This window comes from Columba livia, chromosome 2 (genome assembly GCF_036013475.1).
Source record: "Columba livia isolate bColLiv1 breed racing homer chromosome 2, bColLiv1.pat.W.v2, whole genome shotgun sequence".
In the NCBI taxonomy this organism is placed as follows: Eukaryota; Metazoa; Chordata; class Aves; order Columbiformes; family Columbidae; genus Columba; species Columba livia.
This window is the reverse complement of record NC_088603.1, coordinates 129,137,283-129,149,327: the sequence shown is the minus strand read 5'-3', so window position 1 is coordinate 129,149,327 and position 12,045 is coordinate 129,137,283. Positions and strand designations below refer to the sequence as shown.

The window sequence follows — 12,045 nt, the reverse complement described above, 5'->3', positions numbered from 1 at the left end:
GCTCAGGTCAACAGAATCTTCTGCTGAGCTTTGCTGGGGACCGTGTGATAAATCTGAATAAAGCATATGTCTATATGTATCTTCTGAAACACTCTTTTTCTTAAAAATCCCACGACTGTATAGGGAGATACTCTGTTCTATACTCTTTAAGCCAGCAAAAGGTAAATGCCATCCTGGTTACCTGGCTCCACCTCCTTAGAGAGGAGCAATTCCATGTATGCTGTTCGCACTCACCTTCTCTATGTTCTGTACTTTGTATCTTAGCCATAAACAAGTGTGCAGTGCTCTAAACAGAGCACTTGGAGCCTAGGTGGTGTTCTTAGTAAGAACACACTGTGAAGTCATAGCCATTTAAAAAAATACTTATGACAGAGCCAAAGGGTGATTCATTTTCACTGGAATCCTGACACTTGACTTCTGTAGGAGATACTTTCTACCAGTTTCAACTTCTTCTTCACGGCCAATTTGGCCAAAGGGTTTTTTGAAAAACAAACCAGAAAAGTCAGCTTTTTTTTTTTCTAATAGGAAGTCATAGGTTTTCATTCTTGGATTTCAGATTGGCTGAAGTATTTTTAGTCAGTAATTTTCAGAGATAAAGCCTGAAAAAATACAGCCCGCAACATAGTTGCTTTGGAGAGCTCTGCACAGTGGAAACTTGTGGTTACATTGAAATTCTTAAATATAATGAGTGGCTAAAAAAGGGGCACTGCTTCTTCATTTGTCTACATTTATTAAACTGTTGCTTACAAGTGCATTGTCTTAAAAAAACGGGTTTAATTCCATACTTGCAGACATAGATATCTTAGAATTGATAGAATACCATACAGTGGCCTAATATTATTCTGAACAGAATAAGCAAACATGATGCTGTATCCAAAAAATGTAAAGCACTCAAATTTTATGTACTGAGAGTATTCAAGATCATAGAACAAATTTTTATAGCTTTGTTGGGTTTAAGGACATAAAATATCTAGAACATCTGGCTTTATCCTCTGTATATAATAGTCTGAACATATTTAAAGCAGATACACAAGTTAGTTTGTGTAGATGAAAGCATTTTAATTCTCGAACTAAACTGTGCTGGAGAAAAGGGAAGATAGCCCTTAGATCTCTACTGGTGTAAAATTCCTTCCACATAAATTGCACAATAAAGATGTGTCATTAGAAGATACTTGTTTCTCTCCTTAAATCCAAAATTTGGCCCAATGTAGATAAGCTGACATATCAAGTTGGTGTCTAAATGGATGATTATCACTTGTGTTGTTTTGGATGCTTTTAAAAAAGGAAATTTTTCTTTCTCCTGCCCTGCCCTCCCAGAGTACTTTCATCCCCTTACTCTTGCTGCTGTTTTTCCTTAACGCTGGTGTATAAAATGTGACTGTATTAATTGTTTTGATGAAGACCTAAGAGTGTTACAAGGGCCGTGCATGGTGCTGATGGCCACACAGGTAAACAGGGAATTGATGTAATGTAGAAGAAGTAAAGGCTCTGCTCCTCTCTGAGGTAATCCCGTTCCTGGAAGAATTCAGTAGTGGTTGTGCAGAGCCCTGAGGAGAGCAATTTGAAAGTGCTCTGGGAGACATTTTGTAGCCATCAGAATTTTAGCCCTAAGGATCAGAATGGAGACTTGTAGTGTCTTCGTTTTTTCATGTTTCAGTCTTCTTGCCACTTTTATTCTCTTAGAAGAAAACCAGAGTAGATTGCATTCATGTGAGACTGTAGCACTAAGGATAACTTATTGATAGATAAATTCTCATTAAATTCCCAATCATGATCAATAAACAGTAAAAAGAGAGGAATGAGGAGAGTTCAAAATGTTCTTCTCATGTTGTAGCACTGTGCTCGTGCTGATTTTCAGATCATGTTACAGACGCACGATATGAATTCATGACAAAACCGTGCTGTTGTAACAGCCAGCAGTAAATACAAACATATTTATAGATTTCATATTGCTTATTCATTTGAAGAACTGTCATCTTCCATATTTTCCTATATAAAAATATATCCTGTATAAATATCACTTCATAATATGAATAAAAGGAGTTCTGTGCAATTAAAGTGCATGGAGGCAGGTGACCAGTTTGAGAGCCAACTCTAATACCTATCACCCCTCGCCACTGAATATCTCCCATTTTTATTGCATGCTGCCTAGGCTGTAAGCACATTGGGATGTAGATGATGAGAAAAGGCAGGGAAACAGCCATTGGAATAGCTGCTTTGGCTAGTGTGCTCTCCACTCCTCTTTCCCAAGAGAAAAATATCATCTAGTGTTCTGCATTACAAGGTGACAGTAATCTAAACAGCCTTAACGCAACCTCTGAGGTACAGAGGCAGGTTTCAGCTGGATGATCCTCTTCCACATCTTTTCTGCTTTCCAATCAGCCCCATCTTCCAGGGCAAGTCGTCACAACGTCGTCATGGCACACAGGCTGCTCTGCCGACGGGTTTTCTTTGCATACAAAATCCCAGTGAAGTCTGAAGAGGATCATTTGTTTCGCATTCATTGAGCTGGTTGTCAGTAGCTCCTAGTTCATGAGGAATCTTGTACTTGTTTATCCACATTTACACATAAATCTAGAACACTGCCGTGTTATTTACTGTGTAGACTTCAGGAATGGCCTTGTTTTGAACTTCTCTATTAATTGCTCCCCTTCTCTGTGTCAGAGTAATACTTGGTGTTAAACATAATAAAATTAATTTGAAGAAAATTAGCTCCCTCAAAAAAAACTATATATTAAGAGAATGGAAAATTACAATCTTTCTTTGCTTCCACTTCAGTATCTAAATGGATTCCTAACAAGTAAATATTTTAAACTTACACCCAAAGTACTTTGTAGTGTTTATGCATTCTTTCATAGGCAGATATTAGGATCATCTTGGTTTAGAATGTAATTTTTCTGTCTGCGTATGTTTTCAGTTGAGGGCGGCTTAAAACACTTGATTTTAAGTCTGATTTGGTAATATATTATGTTGAGCCTAATCCTTGGGGAAACATGTATATTTCATTGTTAGACAATAGTTGTTAATGTTTACTCATGAAGGGTGCATTCTTCAAATAACCTATTTTAGACAGAAATTAAAATATGTTACCAAAGTTTTCTGAGCATATCTGGCAGTCCCAAGTCATCCTTTTTAGAATGTTTCCACTACATCTGTAAACATGAATGTTCTGTTTAAGGAGCAGTTTGCTCCATATTTATTTGTCTTTTTCTACCTGTTCCAGCTTGGAGAAAACAAGAGTTGGAATGGACAGAATGTTGGGTTTCCTGAGCCAACAAATAACAGTAAGTATTGCTCTCTTAAATTGTATTTATACTTACTTCTCTTTGTAGGATTTGGATTATTCAAGACAATTGAAATGCTTTCTGTAAACATTGTAGGGTTTTTATTGCAATTAGATGAATTGAGTCTTCTCTGTGTGAGTATAGACATGAACGAGTGCAGGAACATGATGATTTTTATTTACTCATTGAATCATTGAACATTTGGGTTGTATGGGATCTTAGGAAGTTAACTAAACTGCCTGCTCAAAGCAGGGTTGGTACAGAGTTCGGACAAGATTGCCTGTGTCTTTTTCCAGTTTTTCAAAGATCGAGATTCCATAGCTACTCTGGGTGCCTTGTTCCAATGCTTAATTATCTTCACATTGATTTTTTTTTCTTTTATCTGAGTCAGAACATCTCCTCTTTGTTTATAACTATCATGTCCTGTTCTTCTGCTACATGCCTCAGTAGTGTGCCTGGCTCCATCTTTTTGGTATCCTCTTCTTAGGTATTGGAAGGTTGCTATTAGGTCGCCCAAAGTCTGCCACTATCCTCTAAGTCTGACCATCCAAACAGTTTTTCATCGTCTAGTAATTAATCTATAGACACAAAGGTCAGATGAGACCTTGTTGCTAAAGACTGACTTCCATTTCACTGTGATATAGGTAATGAATAGGTCAGGCCTTCATGACTTAATAACTAGATTTTTGCTGGATTTGGAATTACTGGTTGGAGTAATCCTCAAGTAAGGATTGTAGTAGAGACAGACACACTTGAGTTTCAGAAACACACACATTGTGTTTCCTTGAAAGGAAGGATTCTACTGGATCAAGGACTTCTTATCGCTTGCTTCAATCTCCATCAATACTTCTGGACGATTTCTGTTGGCTTTGTCAAAATCTCTAAGGACATGGCCTGTGAAACATCTGCAAATGTTAACATCTTCAAATGTTCACATCCTGGAGTTTGGGACAGCAGAATAAGACCCCAGGCTTTTCTCTCCTGTCCTTGCAGTGTCTTATAGCAAAGATATTTATAAATCACATCACGATTATCCCCTACTACAAATAAGAAAAAACAGTCCTTTTCCCAGGCTTCATCTGGCAGGAAAATTTTGGCAGTCATACATCTACATCCAAATCTAGGAGGACACAAAGCCAAAATCACTCAACAGGGGTCAAGATGAACAAAAATTGTATTTTAAACTTGTGCTGACCAAAAGGACTTCTTTTTACACCTGCTTACAGACCTTTTGGCAGCCACCATAGGCCACAGCACAGAAACAGGTTTTCAGTTTGCGATGCTTTTTTAATGCACGGACATTCCTAGATGCCCTCATTCCCGTTCTTCTGATATCCAACTAAACTGGAAATCAGAGGAGATATAGCTAATGTGTCTATAGCCATAGAGCATTTATTTCTGATTGTACTGTTCAGAGACCACTGTGCTTAATCCCTTAACTCCTGTTTTTGATGGTTCCAGTCTAGAGGCAACATGAATGATAATCAGGTGATTAAAGTGTCTCATTTTTATTTCAGAGGGATTGTGCCATCCTTTTGCAAAATAGGAAGGATTTGAACCTAAAAAGCTATCAACAGACATAAATATTTTTTTTTACTATTTTTTTAGCTCTTTGCCTTATAAAGGGCTTTTCTGTTCTAGAGTATTTTCTTTAAAATGTACAGCTCAACTGTGATTTCCATATAAAGGCGTAGGAGGAGAATGAATCTGTTACGGTTATGTAGGGGACAGATCAGTCTTTTTTCACAGATCCTCAGGTCGAAAATTCAGTGAACCGCTTTTGTATGTTATTTCTGTAACCGGTAAGTTCAGTTGATACGTTCCTGCTGAATGGCTTTACAGAGAGACCTGTTTTTCAGGACATGACTGAAGTCAGGGCATTGTAGCGTTTGGAGAAGGTCCATGCAGCATCACTTGACATTGTGGCACCGGTTTTCCACAGGTGTGATTACTTGTTGGAATGCTGTGCTAATATTTGACAGGGGGATGGTCTACCAGTACATGTTTAGCTGTGAGTGCTTTCCCTACTTCTGGTAAAATATTATCTGGTAGTTTCCCACACAGGGAATGCATAAAAAAATCGGAATAGGAGTGAGTGTTATTAAGAGTTTTCCCTGTGTACTCTTGTTGATCTTCCCCTCAGCCTGAGAGTCAAGATAACCTCAGAGCTTTGTAGTAAAGGAGAACTGAGGAAGTTTGAAGTGTCTTCTCCTTTTCAATGAGAGAAGAGATCACTTGCATGAATGATCTCTCATATAACTGTGAAACACACGTGTTTTTTTAAGGCAGCTCCAAAAACTTCCAGTATTTTATATCAAAAATGTCACAGTGTCAGCATTATTATGGGAAAATTTAAAGAGGGCAAATGGAGCGACTGCCTCCCTTCTGTATCTTCGCTTATACGACAAATGTACAGTTTGAATTTGTTGTGACCCTAAAACTTAACTTTGTGGTCTTGAAAATCTAATGTAGGCCCTGAGGTTGCTGGATCTACCGTTTGGCAGCTCTTGTTCGCATTTCCAGTAATTTTATTCCAGGAATACAACAGTGTCCTGTTAGGACAACATACTGTGCATCAGTTTCCTTTTCCAGGCAGATACACTGTGTGCATAATGCAGTACATCTTTATGTGAAACTGTGTGAAACAAAACCGGAATAGTAAAGTGAAGTTGTGTACTTTAGTAGAACAAAAACAAAGATCATGACATGTAGTTCATTTTTGCTGGGAAATACCCTTCACTCAGTATCTTCCTATGTACTTGCTCATTGCATTTATAGTATTCCCTAAGAAATACCTTGAAAATTAACTTCTCCTGTTCCCCTCTATCACATCACATCTGCAGCTATCCTTGCAGCAAACTTGAGTCTGTTTCTTCTACTCATTGGCAAAGCTTCTTGCTACAGGTTTACTTCTTTACCTTTCGTCTTCATTTTACAGTCTTAAAGCTGAAGCAGGAAGCTAATTGTTTTTTTGCTTTGGGGTATCTTAGACAATTTTTCACATACAAAATAACAAGAATATTGGGTGAGTTTTTTCCCTGATCCTCTAGAAGACACATTGAGACACTGTGGGTAGACCACAACTGTTTGCAGCCCATAGACAAATCAACAGAATGTTCATTTATCTCTCTGGATTTGACTTAGGCAGTTATCAACAAAAACAAAATATGAAACATATAAACAGTCTTAATACAAAGTACGTTTTCCTGGGAACTTATTTTGGTTTTATATTTCTGGATGTGGTAATCACAAACTCATACAGTATATGTCTTCTAGGTGAAGCTGTAGATGAGCTGCGAAGAACAAAAAATACATTAAAAAAAAGGAAATATAACAGTGGTTTTATGTATTATAATTCTAACAAGGAAAAAATTGCCCTAACTGGTTCCAGTGTAAGAATGACCTGTTAGAGAGCAGCATAGGGAAAGGGGACCTGCGGGTCCTGGTAGACAGCAGGATGACCATGAGCCAGCACTGTGCCCTTGTGGCCAGGAAGGCCAATGGCATCCTGGGGTGTATTAGAAGGGGGGTGGTTAGTAGGTCAAGAGAGGTCCTCCTCTCCCTCTACTCCACCCTGGTGAGACCACATCTGGAATATTGTGTCCAGTTCTGGGCCTCTCAGAGGGAGCTGGGTCTCTTTAGTTTGGAGGAGACTGAGGGTTGACCTCATTAATGTTTACAAATATATAAAGGGTGAGTGTCACGAGGATGGAGCCAGGCTCTTCTCGGTGACAACCAATGATAGGACAAGGGGTAATGGGTTCAAAATGGAACACAAGAGGTTCCACTTAAATATGAGAAGAAACTTCTTCTCAGTGAGGGTAACAGAGCACTGGGACAGGCTGCCCAGGGGGATTGTGGAGTCTCCTTCTCTGGAGACATTCAAAACCCACCTGGACACCTTCCTGTGTAACCTCATCTAAGTGTTCCTGCTCCAGCAGGGGGATTGGACTAGATGATCTTCTGAGGTCGCTTCCAATTCCTAACGTTCTGTGATTCTGTGTGATTCTAACTGTTTTTATATGTTCCCCACCCTCAATTTTCCATATTATAGTTTTCTTTTATCTGTTTCCAGCAATTTTGGGATTCACAAACTATTGAAAAACTAATAATAAAAAAATTACATTCAGAGCAATCCTACCTCTCTGTAAAGGACAGGCCCTTTGTTTTTCTTGCCTAACATTTTATTACTAGGGATTCATGCATGACTTTACAGTCTTTGTTCTTCAGACTACATCTGTTCCTGCTGTTTTTTCACCACCTGAAATCATAATCATTTGTTTGTGACATCACAGTTAGTTACTGTGAAGATGATGAGATTGTCACCAACAGATTGTGATGATTTCAGATGGTAAATGAGCAGCAGGAGCAGATGATCTCCTAAGGAACAAAGATACTTGATCTCATGCAATTGTGCTCAGTAAAAAAAAAAAAAAAAAGAAAAAGAAAAAGAAAAAAGGCAATGAGAAAAAAAATGAGAAAAAAGCAAATAGATATTCAAAAGAGTTTCTTAAATCTGTGATGAGGAAATTTGAGCATTTTTCCATAAAAACATTAATTTTAGTATTTTTTTTAAATCTACTTAAATAATAAGAGATTAAGAATATAAGAAATATAAAAAATATGAAATTATGTGGTGTTACTATGAGCCCTGAATTTATATTTGCAGTCAAATTCTTAGGTATTTCTTCATCAGTTTTTTTTGAGAAAGAAAGTGCAAAATAAATCATGTATTTATGAAATTTTGTGTACTAATACATCCTCACTTTGGAGGAAACAAAATTAATGTGAACTTCTGTGCACTTGTGTGAATTGAGTTCTGGCCCTCACTACTTTTATAAAGCCTTTTTTTTGATAGTGCTCTACATGTTTATGTTTCCACTGGGGATTTTGGTGAAGACTTCCAGTAGATAATTTAATTCTCCTGTATTTCCACGAACAGTAACCAAAGTCTACAGTTTGGGAAGAAAGTTTTTGGTTTGCATTTCAGACATTTTTAATTTGAATGTATATGTGTTATATTTTGATGAAACATTTAATTCTTTTGGGTGTATTTTGAAGGTGTTTTTCAGTAGATTGTTCACCTTTTTGCTCACTAAGTACTGCTGCTTCATTGGACTTCACTTTTGAATTGCTTCCAAACTTACTGAACTTTGTCAATTATAATACATTCTTGCTAGGGGTCAGGTTGATACGTCACCAGACATTTCACAGAATCACAGAATGTTAGGGATTGGAAGGGACCTCAAAAGATCATCTAGTCCAATCCCCCTGCTGGAGCAGAAACACCCAGATGAGGTTACACAGGAAGGTGTCCAGGCAGGTTTTGAATATCTCCAGAGAAGGAGACTCCACAATCCCCCTGGGCAGCCTGTTCCAGTGCTCTGTCACCCTCACTGAGAAGACGTTTCTTCTCAAATTTAAGTGGAATCTTTTGTGTTCCAGTTTGTACCCATTACCCCTTGTCCTATCATTTGTTCAATTACTGGTCATTCTGAATAGAAACCACAGTAAGAGGAGCTGACACCACCACTTATTTGTTGAAACATAGGCCACAGAAGAGTAGTTTTCCATCTGTTTGGATTGGGGGCTTTGGTTGTTTGTTTTGTGGGGTTTTTTTTAGCAAGCATACTGTCAGGTGAAGATTATACCCTCACTGTGTGTTTCAGGGAGCAGTTCCATCAACACTTGTGTGTTCTCTGTATGTCTCACGACCTTGCCAAGGGTGTCTTACAGCAGTTAGTTGTGTTTAATAACACCTTGCCTCTGTAGCTGCTGAGCTGATGTGCTAATTTAAAAGGAGGAAAAAAAAAAATATTAACCCCATTTTTGAGTCTTCTAACAAGAGTCTGAGAAATCTAGATTTTCTTTCTAACTGAAGATATACGAAAATTAAATTTAGAAGCAGATGAGATTTGTCCAGTTGTGTTTCTTCCCTGAGTTATTGAATCTAGGAAGTCTGTACTGTATTTGGCATTGTTAATACTTAACGTTATATTTCTCAGTTTTATCTAGCAATGAGAATGAGGTAATATTTTACCCAGAATAATACCAATTAAATACAACTTGTATATAGGTTTGATATAGTTGAAAAAACTTCTAAAATACCTAAATTAAAAGACACCTAATATTAACAAAACAGGAAAGGGACTGTCATTATTTTTTTCTTGCTATTTGAGATCTAGTGGCACAATCCAAATTGGCATTTTTGTAAGTGGGGTTTGGGCACAATTCAGGTGTGTAAGACCACAACTGCAATTGGTCCTGCTCCTTTCCCCACGTTTCCCCTTTTTAGATGCTCAGTTTGGTGCTTTAAGTCCTGCAGGTTTTGTGTGTTCAGATGTGATGCTTTCTTTGCTGAGTTCAGAGTACAATGTGTATTTCTAAAGTGCGTAGTGTTTTAAACACAAGCCCAGAAAGATGGGAGACAGATTTAGTTTCCCTCTTCACCAGGTGAGTGGTCATAGAGTGCAGAGTGATCTGGATAATGGCAGCCACCTTTTGGAGATGTGCGCCTAATATAATTATGATTTGCAGACAGAAAATAAAAATCAGATGCTGTCAAAATGCAAGAAATCCACAGGGAAGGAGCAATCTAAAGGAATCGTGACTTTTTAGTCTGTCTTTTTATTAAAGCCCTTGTGAGTGAAGATGCGGATGTGTATTCTGGTGTCCCTTGGCTAGTTTCCACATATTATATTCTGCATATTTCAGATACAGATTATAAAACAACCCCAACCTGCTGCCTGGTTCTTGAGTAGTGTGGATTGTGCACATGTAAGAAACATACACTTGGGCTGTGAGGGTTGTGGTTTGGGTGCCCTCAGGCTGTGAAGGAGCCTGTCTTAGCTTTCTAGGAGACTTCTTAACCATTAAGCCCTTGATGTATAAAATGTATCAAGAAGGAACAGCCACCATGACAGTAGATAGCTAGTTATGTGGGTAGAGATAATTTCAGAGAAATTCTTCTTTTGCTTTTCCCCATCCCATAAAATTCCTATATGATCTATGTTTATTCAAGGTTGCTAGTCTATTCCTTTGAAAAAACGGAACTGCAAGAATAGCAGCACAGAGCTCTTTTTTGATGTTAAGTCTCAAATTCAGATTTAATAATGTAATTCTGCAAATTATCTGCATTTGGATTTCTGTCTTCAGCCAAGCAAATGGAACGGTATCACACAATTAACTGCAATACTGTTTTTCTCTTATCTACTTTCACTTTTCTGAAGTCTTTTCTCCGTTTCCTATTCCCTTCCCCCCAGCCTGGAACCCCTCAAGTTCCTCACCCTTAGTCTGGGATAATAATGTCCTGAAGAATTGAACTGAGGCTTTATTGCTGTCAGAACCAGGACTTAGTTTTCTGTTCTCTTCTCCATCCTCTTGCCTTTACATCAAACATGTATCCCTGTGACTTCTACTCCCCCACTGCTTTCTCCTCCTTTGATTTCATCTTCACTCATACTTACTCATACCTATGCTGTGCTTGTTGATGTCCCCCTTGACCTTCCCAGCTTCAGCAACCTCTCTGTCCTTGTCTAGTAGACTTGATCATTCTTTCATCTCTTCTACGTATGGGTCATGCCTTTGTTTCCATCATCACAATTCTCATTCCCCTCTTAATCTCTTAATGAGGAGTTTCACCTGCACAGGTCACCTGGTTGCACTTAGGCACTCTCCTACTTGCTTTACCCCCTCCAAAATCATTTTCTTGCAGCTTTTACAAGAACCTTGATCTGCGAGCTCACTAGCTTGACTTGCTCTTGCTCCAAATTTGCTGATTCTCTTTACTGATAAGAAAGTACTGTTCTTTCTTCTGCTTCTTTTCAGAACCTGCTTCATCTTAATCTTACATTAGCTGGTACGCTGTTGGAAATGTATGATGCAGAAATTATCATATGAAAAGAATGGTGTAGGTGTTTCGTCTGTCTATTGGAATAATTAATACAATATCCTGTAGAAATTCCCTGCTGCAAACACTTAAGTCTTATTTTTACCAAAATCTTATGTTCGCAGGCAGGAGTAAAGCTGTGGGAGATTTTAAAGAACTTTCCTCATATGAGTAAAACACCAAATTACATAAATTTAGATAATTTAAGTCTCCTGCAGTAGTGCAGCTTCCTTTGTGGCTGTACAGAAAGTGTTGCAGTGAAATTAAAGATATCAAGACCTGGCTTTGTGAAGAACTAAATAGCATTGACTTCAGTGTCATGGTTATTTTAAGGTTAGATAAACTAGTATTTTAATCAGTGACATTATGTAACATCAATTTGTTTAAGGTCATGTAGCTGAGATCCTTTGTTTGAAGGACGTTGTGTAATGGTGAAACATTTTTTCATGTCTGGATATTGCAGTAGCTGGTGACTTAGAAATACCACAGATAGCTGTGTTAAGTAGGTAATGATTGCATCTTCATATTTTAAGCCAAGATTGTCTGTAGACTATTACTGAGAACATAATGGCCATACTACTTGCCTATTCAATTGTTTGGCTGATGTTTTCTGAGTTCCTACTGAGGTACTAAAAGAAAATTTGAAAATATTCTAGTATATAAATGGGCTTTGACAGTGAGTGAAGTATAAAACAATATTTATTTTGATGAGAATATTCACATTTTTCAGTCTTGTTATTGAAATAGTTATTTGAGTTTGTAAATGCTCTATGTTGCTCTCAGTGGATTTGTAATGGGCCATATTCTAGGGCATGTTGAGAACCTGCCAGCTGTGTGGAGCAGTTGTTGCATGTGAAAGTCCTCCATGCCTCT

General features: G+C 37.9%; 1 protein-coding gene across 11 annotated transcripts in view; it reads left to right on the top strand.

Annotated features, from left to right (window-relative positions):
• STAU2 (staufen double-stranded RNA binding protein 2) overlaps positions 1-12,045 on the top strand; it is a 172,775-nt gene that overhangs the window by 74,729 nt on the left and 86,001 nt on the right. For all 11 annotated transcript variants that reach the window (XM_065053811.1, XM_065053805.1, XM_065053810.1 and 8 more), the window contains exon 11: positions 3,224-3,284. In XM_065053811.1, coding sequence (XP_064909883.1) covers positions 3,224-3,284 — 61 coding nt within the window. The remainder of the gene's footprint in view (positions 1-3,223; positions 3,285-12,045) is intronic.